The sequence below is a fragment of the Corylus avellana genome, chromosome ca1, assembly GCF_901000735.1.
Source record: "Corylus avellana chromosome ca1, CavTom2PMs-1.0".
NCBI lineage: Eukaryota > Viridiplantae > Streptophyta > Magnoliopsida > Fagales > Betulaceae > Corylus > Corylus avellana.
The window spans coordinates 36,559,591-36,571,731 of record NC_081541.1 but is presented as its reverse complement, the minus strand read 5'-3'; the positions used below and the strand labels follow the sequence as shown (position 1 = coordinate 36,571,731).

The 12,141-nt window shown below is 33.5% G+C and overlaps 2 protein-coding genes across 2 annotated transcripts; one reads left to right on the top strand and one right to left on the bottom strand.

The window, feature by feature from the left end:
- The first annotated feature begins 492 nt into the window (after positions 1 to 492).
- Positions 493 to 4,149, top strand: LOC132167278 (GDSL esterase/lipase At1g29670-like). The gene is made up of 5 exons (XM_059578192.1): positions 493 to 787; positions 963 to 1,087; positions 2,699 to 2,947; positions 3,468 to 3,714; positions 3,800 to 4,149. Exons 1-5 carry the CDS (start codon positions 532 to 534, stop codon positions 4,012 to 4,014), a joined length of 1,092 nt encoding a protein of 363 aa, XP_059434175.1. The 5' UTR covers positions 493 to 531; the 3' UTR covers positions 4,015 to 4,149.
- A 3,087-nt stretch (positions 4,150 to 7,236) lies between these two features.
- On the bottom strand, positions 7,237 to 12,125 carry LOC132167570 (organelle RRM domain-containing protein 1, chloroplastic-like). Its single transcript, XM_059578582.1, has 5 exons — positions 11,975 to 12,125; positions 8,656 to 8,745; positions 8,237 to 8,305; positions 8,043 to 8,149; positions 7,237 to 7,809 (listed from the first exon to the last, which is right to left on the bottom strand). The coding sequence occupies exons 1-5, from the start codon at positions 11,979 to 11,981 to the stop codon at positions 7,732 to 7,734; spliced, it is 351 nt and encodes a 116-aa protein (XP_059434565.1). The 5' UTR covers positions 11,982 to 12,125; the 3' UTR covers positions 7,237 to 7,731.
- Between the last annotated feature and the right edge of the window lie 16 nt (positions 12,126 to 12,141).

Sequence of the window (12,141 nt, the reverse complement as noted above, 5' to 3'; positions counted from 1 at the left end):
ATTAAACCCACAAAGGAATGATCAATTAGCTTAGCTTAAGGCTAAGGTCACGAAGGCAATTAATATTTCCTTCCTAAATTATCAAATTCAATCTATTCTATTTTTCTTATCTTAATTTTTTTAGCTTAATGGGGCATGTTAGACTAAGCCGATTAAGGTATGCGGTGTGCAGTTTGGACTAAATTGTACTTATTTTGTTGAATCTGACACTCAATTTGTAATGTCCCTATGATATTAATCTACACACCAATTTACCATAGGGGTTGCGTATCAACCATTCCAATTTTGAATATTGTATTATTTGGTATTAACAACAAATTATAGCCACATAGGATAGGGGGAGGATGTGTAGACTTACTTTGGGTGAGGGCCAATCTATCAAATTCTTTATATTCAAAAATTTATTTTTATTTAGTAGCTCACTAGAAACTTTGGTGGAGGCTATAAATAGTTCTCTCATGTTCATGATCTTTGTACTACACCGGCCTTCAATCTATCAGATCCTTTAAGCTTTACTTGTTTTGGTTGTCAATGGCATCTCAACTCAAGTCATTGTTTTGGATGCTGCTTATTTTCTTGCTGCTATCAAACTTGCAACAACATTGTAATGCAGTTGGAGATCCACAAGTACCTTGTCTCTACGTGTTCGGGGAATCCTTGTCGGATGATGGGAACAACAACAATCGTTTGACATTGACAAAAGCCAATTATTTACCCTATGGGGTTGATTTCCCCAAGGGGCCTACGGGAAGGTTTTCCAACGGTCGGAACATGCTCGATGTCCTTGGTCTGCATTTTGCCCTTTCATATATAATTTTTTCCTCTTTAGATTTAAGTTTATTTTTGCATAAACTAAAAATTTAAACCACTTTTTCTGCCTTTATATATTCTTAATTAAGGTTGTGTTGAACTTTCTTGTGATTTCCCAAAGTCTGATGCTTTTGATCACTCTCTCATTACAGCTCAAAATCTGGGATTCGATGAATACATCCCACCATTTGCTACTGCTAGAGGCGAGGAAATATTGAGAGGTGTCAATTATGCATCTGGTTCTGCTGGAATTCGCAATGAAACTGGAAGAATCTACGTAATTATTGGAATTTACCATCATCAAGCTAGCAATATATAGAGCATACACATTCAACTCGGCAAATATTTAGCAAAAAAAATATTTTATTTTCTATTTTAGTTACTTACTTTTTAAAAATATTTACGTCAGACTCAAAATTATAGTTATTCACTTTCATTTTCTATTTAAAATATGATTGCCGACTTGTACTTTTCTTTCTAAAAATGATTACAAAAAGAATATTTTCTTAGCTTCTTTGCCTTGGGATTTGTGAAAATATTTTCCTCCCCTTCTCCATGAAGGATTTCACATGTATGTTTATTTCATTGCATCTCTCTCACAAACAATGCCAAATCGTTATGTCTTTTGTGCGGATCAAAACTTATCTAACAATAAATTTTACTACCGACCTTAAGACCGTTACAATTATAGCTGCCATTTCCAATAGCATCAGTCATTTGTCCTGCGTCCCTCCACATTTTATTAATGTAGGAGAAAAATATAAAATAAAAAAGTCTCTCAAACTATCGGCCGTAAAATGTATCAAAAATGTCACTTATTTTTTGTATTCCTATAATATTCCTATTCTTTTAACAAATAAAATAATAAAATAATTGTAAAAAAAAAACCAAACAATTTTTTTTTTTTTTTTAAAAAAAAAACAATGGGAAAATTTTGTTTTTGTTTTTTGGAATAAGTAAATAATTTGTCACTGGAGTTAGCCTAAATTACAAATTGTTTCATGTCGTATTAAAGTAAAATCAATTTGGTAGTTTGATGGGCTACTTTAGTACCCTTTTTTTTTTTGGAATATCTCAAGAACCGTACCTTTGATTTTACTTTAATACGACGTAAAGCAATTTGTAATTTAGACCAACTACAATGACTAATTATTTATTATTTATTCCAAAAAAAAAACTTGTTTTTATTAGCCCATTGGTTTTTATTTTTTTTAAAAAAAACAAGTTGTTTGGTTTTCTTTACAATTATTTTATTATTTTATTTGTTAAAAAAATAGGGGTATTATAAGAATATAAAAAAATAAGTGGCATTTTTGATATATTTTGGTAGTTTGTGGACTACTTTAGTACCTTTTGAATATTGAGAGATTATATTGCAAACGACTGATAGTTTGGAAAGCTTTTTTATATTTTTTCCTTAATGTTGTCATTCTATATATAGACGTACAAACAAGCATAAATAAAAACTTCAAAAGCTTGGTTTTGAATCTTTAAATTTTATACCTTCTGACCTCTTCGAAATTAAGCTCTAACTTTCCTTGCCCATCCCTTTCGAGTGATTATGTGTTTCGATATTACCTTTTTGCTAAAAATGGAGCCTTCATATGTACCATGACATAATTTATTTCCTTTTTACTTAAAATGGAGAGGATTCTCCTCAGAAAATTGTGCACCAATTTTATGAAAATGAAAGTACCTAAAAATCATTACTGAAATGCTTCAATTTTTTGTTTTCAAATGTGTTGGTACCAAATTGAGAAATATGATTCTACTTTTTTCTATTCTTGGCAATAGCTTTTCCTTTTTCAAATGCTTCTCACATGCATGTGCAACGGTGTCATATATGTCTTTGGGTAAAAAAACATAAAACATTGTCTTATGATTGCAGGGTGATATAATAAGCATGGATATGCAGTTGAAAAATTACCAAATTACGTTGTCGCAGATCAACAAGACGTTGGGAAATCGAAACATGTCAACCGCAGAGTACCTAAGCAAGTGCATATTCTCTGTTGCAATAGGTACTAACGACTACATTGCCAACTACTTATTTCCGCAGTTCTACACCACTAGCCGCATATACACTCCACAACAATATGCTGTTGTTCTCAATCAACAATTATCTCAGCAGTTAGAGGTAATTACAACGCTTTCTTCATACTTTTTTATTTATTATTTTTATATATATATATATATATATATATCTCTAGCAAACTTCACTTACACCCACGGAATATAATCTGTTTTGCAATCATAATCTTAAAAGTTTAAAAATTTTGAATATCAGTATCTTATGTTTTGGCCCCTTTTAATTTACTAATTTTTTTTTTGTTAAAATGCCTAGAATGCAGGACCCGTTTGAGAAATTCAAAATACGGGTGACCCACGGTTAGCTAGGGGATCACAGACCTATGGTGTGGTCATGGGTCACCAGAATTTTAATTTTAAATTTTCACGTTTTTTTTTTTTTTTTTTTTTTAAAAGGACGTTTTGGGCATTTTAAGAAACAAATAGATGAAATTAAAAGATTCAAAACGTGAGATATTAACATTGAAAATTTGTAAATGTGGAAGTTAGGATTGAAAAACCGTTTATAGTTGAGAGTGTAATGAAAGGTTCCCATGTTATCTTCTAATTAATGGCTATGTTGATGCTAGACTTTGTACAAGTCTGGGGCAAGGAAATTTGCCCTTTTCGGCCTGACTGCGTTAGGTAATATTCCATTTGAACGGAGTGCATGTGGAAGTGGAAGCAGTGGCTCTGCATGTGTGGACAACATCAACAATGCAACCCAACTTTTCAACGTTGGGCTTAAATCACTTGTGGCTCAACTCAATACCAATCTAACCAATGCTACTTTCATCTTCATAAATGCTTCTGGAATTGAGTCCAGCCCACCTATAGGTATTTATATTGCCTGATCAAATCTCTTAATATATATTCTTTATAGATTTAGTACTAATGAGATTGAGATGGAATTTCGTGTCAGCTTCCAAGGTTGCGAATGTTTCTTGCTGTGAAACATTGCTAAATTTAATATGCGTTCCATCTGGAAAGATATGCCGTAATCGGACCAACTATAAATATTGGGACGGAGTCCATCCGACTGACGCCGTATATGCGGTGTATGGGGAAAGAGCATACCAAGCCCAGTCTCCAAGTGATGTTTATCCGTTCGATGTCAACCAACTCACACAAGTGTAGGACATCATGGGAAGAGAGGATTTTCATGTCAAGTCTATAATATAATAAAACATTGCTTGGATTTGTGTTCCAAGTGCCTCGAATCTATTACGTACTCTTAATAAAGCAATAAAGTTTACAGAAATTATCTTTTTACATTTCTTGTTCATTTCTGTGTATTTTTTTTTTTTCAAATCAACCATTAGATCTTGCACATAAAATATATGCATAGTGGAAAGAACGATCACAAGGTACTTTCACTTATTCTTGAGAAATTGATAATGGATGAAAATGTTATTTCTTATTCTTGAGGAATTGATTTTTCCATTAGATATTCTCTTTGATGAGTGAATATGATTATGAGTGTAGTCTCACAATAACTATTTTCAAAACTAGAGAGTAGCTAGAAACAAAATTATTATGTGCCAAACACATAATTAACCTTTACGTGGTATTTTAGTTTTTCAACCATAGTACTACCCTTGTATGATTTTTCAATCATCACAATAACTCACAAGCATTCAATTGATTTAAACAGAATAAAAAATCATTTATTGCTAACAAAAGAATTCTTAAGAAAACTTTGCACAATTTCATACTTTTTGGCATAAACTTGAAACTCAATTTCAAGAATAGCTAAACTTTTATGAAATCAATCTTGTAAAAAAATTCTTGTATTTCCAATACGTTGTATCAGGTATACAACATATTCCATGATCAAAATTCTTGTTGTGTACGGAACTAAATTCAAGATCCCAAAGAAGCAGAAAATAACATAATAGAAAATAAATAAATCACACAAGACACCAAAATTTAAGTGGTTCGGCTTAACAAACTTATATTCACTGGCGGAGAAAACCCGGACGAAATTTACTTACAAGAGATAGAGTACAAAAGATAGTAAGGAAAAAACTACTCAAAGCCCAAAGCTCCGATACACCCAAATTCACTCTTACAAAAAAGAGAGAAAAATTAATACAAGAAAAACTCTATTTTCTCTAAGTGTTGTAAGGTAGAAACACCGTGAGAATACGAAGTGAGATCACACAAGCTCTCTTTCTATTTAGCTATGCTTATTTTCCAAAGGCTGAATTGTTGCTCCTTTTATAAGCCTTGAAGTCGGTCAAATTAGCACTCCAAAATCAGCTTGTATAAAGAGTACTCATAGAAAACTAATAAGCCAAAAACACCACAAAACCAATCCAAGGGGTAAAAGGACTATGTTGGGCCCACACTACAAAAGTGATGACTTGAAAATTCAAGTCATATACAAAAGTGGTTCTTTTTCTCATTTTCTTCATGAATTACAAACTAAGTGTGTTTGGCCATGTGATTTCCAATGCGTTTTTAAACAAAATCGTAAAAACATATTCCATTTAGAACTACATTTGACAAAAATAGGGTTTTAAAACATGAAATAATCTACGTTTTCAACCCGCACATAAGAACATGCGTTTTTAAATGTTAAAACACTATTTTACTAAATACTTAACTGCACTTTTAAAAATTGTGTTTTCATTAATTAATTGCATTTTGGAATTATTAGTTTTTCAAATAGCATTTTTTGAAATAGTTAGCTTGGCATCTAGTGACTAGCCTTAACTTACTACTAGCTTGGCATCTAGTGCTAGTAAGATGCACAATGGACTTTGGTGTACCAAAATTGAAGCCAAAGCTTAGCATCTAGTGATCTTAAGTTACAAGTAGATTAAGGTGACCAGAAAAGATCCTTTTTGAGCTAGCATGGTTTTGAGCAATTATGGATGATGGGGTTTTGTGATTGTTGCTGACGGAGGGAAAATTTCCATAGCTACTACTATAAGATAAAGTTTTATTCAAAATTATATTGGAGGAATTCTATTAAATGACTTTGTCTTTAAAGTTTTTATTCTCATATATATTTTTAAAAATATGTATTAATTTAATAGAATGAATTAAAAGAAATTTTCTTTAATCTAATTTAAAAGAAAACTTTATCATTTACTATAATTCATATAGTTGAAATTCAATGATCTTCACTAATTATGAGAGTGATGTTGAAATAGCAATTGACGATATATATATATATATATATATTCTATTAATTTTTGGCTTTCTTTTTTTATAGAAATTATAAAACATTGATGGTAATCGGTGGCGGATCTACTTGAGGACCTGAAGGGGTTATTGCCCCTTCAAACGTTGATAAAAACAAAAATAAAAAAAAAAAAAAAAAAAAAAACCTTACTCTTAGAGAACTCTTCAAAAGTGACAAAAAATATGTCACGTGCGGAGGGATGCGAACAAAGCGGCCCATGGTTTAGTTAAGGCGGCGACGCAAGATGTCATAAATATGAATTAGGTAGATGATATTCTTGACTATATTCGTGACATTATTTTGATGGAGCTTTCTTCACTTAATTGATTCATTAATGAGAATTCAGCATTATTATTCCAAAAAAAAAAAAAAAAAAGTGACAAAAAATCCAAGAAAAGATGAGCAATTCCCAAATCAAATTTCTTGTTTGTCTTTACTACTTCAGCCCATAAAATAAAGATTGATGCAACTCAAGAATCCATTACATTTTTTGTTATTTTTCTCGTGTTGCTCATCAACCAACCACTTAGATCTATAAACAGCACCTCACACAACGAACGAAAACCCACAAACCCAATTCAGATTCAATTGAAAACTTGCAAATTCTGGTTGAGAGAGACCATATGATTGAGAGAGAGTAGGAACAAATCTAAATTACATCCAATAATAACAATCTCCCCCTCATGTCATCAACAAAAATATATAAATATAACAAATCGAAAAACACCAAAATGAAAACTTTTGAGGAATGTGAGCATATTAGAATCGTGGGCAGCAACTGTTTGAGGGGTGCTTGAAGGTGTCGAGCTGCAGCCTTCCCGGTGGTGGTGGAGCTGATGCACTGTTGTGGTAAAACTGACGATGAGGGAACATTTTGGGAGAGCTGAGTCATGATGATTGACGCTAGCATCAGCAGAGGTCGCTTGACGAGCATCAGCATTCCATTAAAGTGTTAGAGGTGATCAGCGGTGGTGAAGACGAGCACACGGTGGGGGAGAAAATGGGTTTAGAAAAAAATTTGGGGGAAAATTAGTTATATTACTGGGGGGAGGGATTAAAGGTTTTTCAATTAATTTTTTTTTTTTTTTTAATCAGATGTGGCATGTGCCACGTCACTTGGTAGCCTAAAACTTGTATCACAACATACAAATAAAAACCATTAAAAAAAAAAAAGTATCACTATTTAACAGTGATGTCATTTCCATTCAAATTCTCTCATAATGGCAATATACATGTCTTTCTTTCCAGCAAGGATCAAATGATCAAAAAGAAACCGCTAGAAAAGTTACACATGAAACAAACCTAGAAAGAGTGGTTTAAAATTTGGCAATTCAAATGTCTCAAACCCAAGTTTTTCTCTTAGATGCACTTTACATGATAATCGTTTTTGTTTTCATAAACTGTCTGAGCTTTCTTGAATTTACAATTAAAAAAAAATAGTATTGATTGATGCATACTACATTTTTATCCCACAATGCTGATGCAACAGTCTTTTCACAATCCTACTGATTGGCAAACAAGATCTCTTGCAGGTACTCAATGTACAAAATTGAAGTGCCTGGTTTGCAGAATAGCCCAACACCTTGAGCGCAATAGCATGAAATTCTTGCCTTACTTTGATGGCAGTGGCTACATACTCTCTCTCTCTCTCACAAGAATTCCTATGTGGGACTGCCTCTGCTGTATCTTGGTGGGTTACTTTTGGCAACATCAACCACTATCATCCACCCATTAATGATCTGCAAGCACCATAAGAAAGAGTAGGGCTCAGTCTTTCTTCAAAGAAAGGAGGATTGGGGGCGATGAGAAGGGAACAAAATCCTCTCCAGTTCATTTGAATTAGATAATATCCAGTTAGTTATATTTGAGAGGTATTTTTGTCTTTTTACTTTTTTAGGGGACAAAAATACCCCTCTAATATAACTAACTGGAGAGGATCCTAATTCGATGGGAAGGGTGCAGACTGACTGACCTTGCCATTCATTTCTTTGAGTGCTGCACTAGCAGCCTCCTCTGTAGTGTATTCTATAAATGCGTAGCCTTTGGATCTTTTAGAAATTTTGTCCATTATAATTTTAACTGTTAAGAAAGCAGTCCATCGGTGTGAGCATACCTTGCTAAGGAACTGAAACATCTCTTTTTATGATCATGGAAATGCAAAAATACCTTCAACAAGCTCACCAAAGCCTTCAAATGCTGCTCGTAGAGTCTTCTCTGACGTATAAAACGACAAGCCTGTTTATAGGTAGAGTGTCATTAGCGAATAAGAAAAGAGGGAGACCTGGAGTTTCGGGCACACAAGAAAAGCTGCTGAATAGAGAAATTATGATGAAAGAAAATTATATGCTCCCATAAAGGGAAGAAACCATAGTGTGCTTGATGGTATTTTGGGAGACAAGATAAAAACATATTTTAATTAGATAAAATTCGGAAAAGCAAAATTTTACAAAGAATTATTTGGGAAGAAGTATGTCCATAAATTACCAAAAGATTGTTTGTCTTGAATAATTCCCATAAAGTGGACTGCTAAAATATCACATTTACAAGCAAGGAATCTACATGTCAATGTCCAAGTTGCAACATACCAGTAATAAACAGTTTCTTTGTTCTTATAAGGATGGTTTGAGTTGCTTCTGAAGAGTCTGGCAGATCTGTAGACTTCTGTAGATTATTACCTGGAAAATACACCTTGTTTACTCTACGAAGGAAAATATTGTTGCAGTGGTAAACTTTAGATAAAATCTGAATGCCATGGAAAACATTGGAAATGGTTCACCGAGAATTGGATTCTTATAAAGAAAACCAAGAATTATAGTTAGAGTAGTTTATAATTTAAGCACAATGATAGTTATATCAATTCTACTTATTCAATCACCACTTCCAAATTTTCTACTGGGAAAATATTAAGAAACATTATAAAGAACCACGATAGAAACATTAATCAATGAGACTCCAGCACCTGGTAAACATTGCATCAATTAAGTCTATTTTGTGGAAGAATTCAGAATCTAATCTAACAGTTAAGAGGTAATGGTCGTTCAGCAAGCATTAATGTTCTGTCAAAATCCTAAACTGCAAAATTGAATAAATTGTTGTAAGATTATGAGAATAGGATATGGTGGGATTAACCTATAGACAGGGATAGTAACTTATTGAATGGCATCCAACAACCCACAAGCGTTCTGTGCAAGCACTCATTGTCTACTTCATGACTACACAGTGAGGATAAGTCAGCTTGATTATGGGCTGTAAGTGTTGATTTGACGTTGATCCCAAACATTTACTCTATCCTTAGCCTCCTTATGAAAGAACTGAAATTTTAGAATTTAAGCATGGAAGAAATTTGGAGAATAGGAAAGAATGACAAGATGTTTCTAATACTGACATCAATTGAAGTGTGTTTGGCTTTTTGATGTTTGGAAGAATTAGACAAGTGGATTATGGAATCACTTATCCCCATATTGTTGCAGGGATACATGATGTGTTCTGAATCTCACTGTTAAGGTACATCCCCAACCCCCGAACATAACATAAGAAATAGGCCTCGCTGTTACAAGAGAAGTTAAACACTTTAGAACTCAATAAAACACAACAAATCAATCTCGGATGCCAGAGTTATACACTAAGAAAATCCACTGATAAAGGTCATGTGATAGAACCACAAAGGCGCTATGGAAACTAATGTGCTTATTCCCTTCAGGTATTTGGTAACAGAAATCACAGCTGGTCAAGAAACTGTATGATTTCTTTTGAATTTACAGCCAGAAATTTAAAAAACTTTTAGAGACAAAAAATTGATCCTTGACAGATTATGCTACAAAATTTCTTCATCATGTTATGGATAAGGATATCAACTAGGGCTGTTTAGAGCCTCATGTCGTAATATCATTTAAATGACCACCATCACTTATTCTCCACCCATAAAGATCAGTATCATATAACAAGCCACTAACAATTCTTCCACTTCGATTGCAATTACATCTGACTTTTATTTTAGATATCATTGAATACTCTACCCTGTTATGCATATCTTATCTACAACCATCCCTAAATTACTATTGGTATTATGTTAACGTACATTAATAGAGTGACATTAATATAATCCAAGTTTCATATCATTGCAAGTACATAAAGCAGGCTCTCCATTGCCTATGGAATATGGGGTGTTGTTTTCCTTTCTTTCTCTTTTTTTTTTTTTTTTTTTGAAGGGGGGAGTGGGTGTCATTCACTCCCTCTCCCTGAATATATTGACCTTCAACTAGCAGTAAAATATGCTTTGCATTTAACCATTGAAGGTTTCTGTTCTGCCCAACAGAATCACCTTGACAGTATCACAATCATCATCATTGACTAAGTTGGACTAACCACTCCTGGCCCCAGCATGTTTCAGAGCAATTGAGTTAGGAATTAAAACAATTTTTTTGTTAATTATTATGGTATTGTAACATGCTCACTAATTCTCGTATTGCATCATTTCCTTTCCACTCATTCGCATAACTAACCAACACCAAAGTATCCCCATAAATGTTGTAGCATATACACTCAAATCTCCTTTTTTTATATGGCCTGCTATTTAAGTCATTAAAAAGGATATATGACATGCTATTTAGAGTTGAGACTTTATTTTTTTTTTTTTTTTTTTTTGTGACGAATAACAAAAATTTTATAGAAAAAGGGGACAAAGCCCTCATACACGAAAAGTATACAAGAGAACCAGGACCCTAGAGGCTAGTACAATCTAAAAAGCATATCAAATCTACCAAATTTCCTGAGACAAAAGAAGGAACATATATAAAAACCCAAGCCCAAAGAGACCTCAAAAACGAGGATTTTTTAAAAAGTACATTGGACTCACTATCCTCAAAGAGACGCCGATTGCTCCCTCCAAATGCTCCACATTAAGAAAGCAAGAATAACTTTCCAGATAGCCTCTTTGAGGTGACCCCGCCCTCGAAATTTTCAGCAATGGAGCAACCGTGGGATGTTACTAGGCATGACCCAAGAGACCCCAAAAATGTTAAGAACTAAGTAACAGAGGATAGCAGAGTACTCGCAATGGATGAAAGGATGATTAATAGTTTCCTCATTCTTTTTGCAAAGGCAACACCAGTTAACTAGATGAAACCCCCACCTTCTAAGATTATCCAAAGTGAGTATTTGACCCATTGTTGTTGTCCATAAGAAGAAAAGGAGAAAGCACTTAGACTTAATTAATACAAAAAGAAATAAGCCTGAGGCCATTTTCTTATATAAACCAGTTGCTACAGAAGTTCAAGTCTTCCTCGACACAGAATAGTGAAATGTTTCACCATACATGGCATTACAATGTTAAACATCCACTATGAGATCACTTTTCAAGGATTATGGATTATAATCTCTTTCCCCTTAACTTTCACTACTAAAACTCGAAGATCATAGACTAAGCAATTTACTTTTCCCCTCATTTACCATGGTATTTGAATGTTCTATCCACTCATAGTTATCACCCACAGCTAAAGTCCACCTAGTTGCAAGATTTCCATTTAAAAATATAACAAATTGGACCCCTGCCTTTTAAGTCACACCTTCCCTTGCAAAGATATTAGGCATCTCTCTTCCTCAATCATCTAAATTCTTTTTTTCTTGCTCAAGACTTCTAGCAACTGTGCAAGACATTTTCTACTACGAGATTGGCTACACTCACCTCTTTCTTTCCCCAGCATCACATACCTTCCAAATCTGCTTATATTGGTAAATCTTCTGCAAGCCATATGTTATTAAAAGTGTCTTAGTTTTAATTATCATGGCTATAGTTCATACTTCATATTTTGTGTAATTTTAGAAACTAAATCATTTCCCAAGTGCTTAAAGTTTACCTAAAATTGAAAGTTTAATTGCCTGCTACTCTAGCTGTTCACCTCATACCTGACATGATACTGCCCGTCAGGTAAACAAATCTTTTCTGTCTATCGTCAAGTTCTGCCAGAGGACAGCACAATTCTCTTCATCTTCTTGTCTTTTCCTTGCGGTAAAGCTCATTTCACAACCTTCACTGTCTGTATCAAATTTCAGTCCACTTTTATAAAGTCATT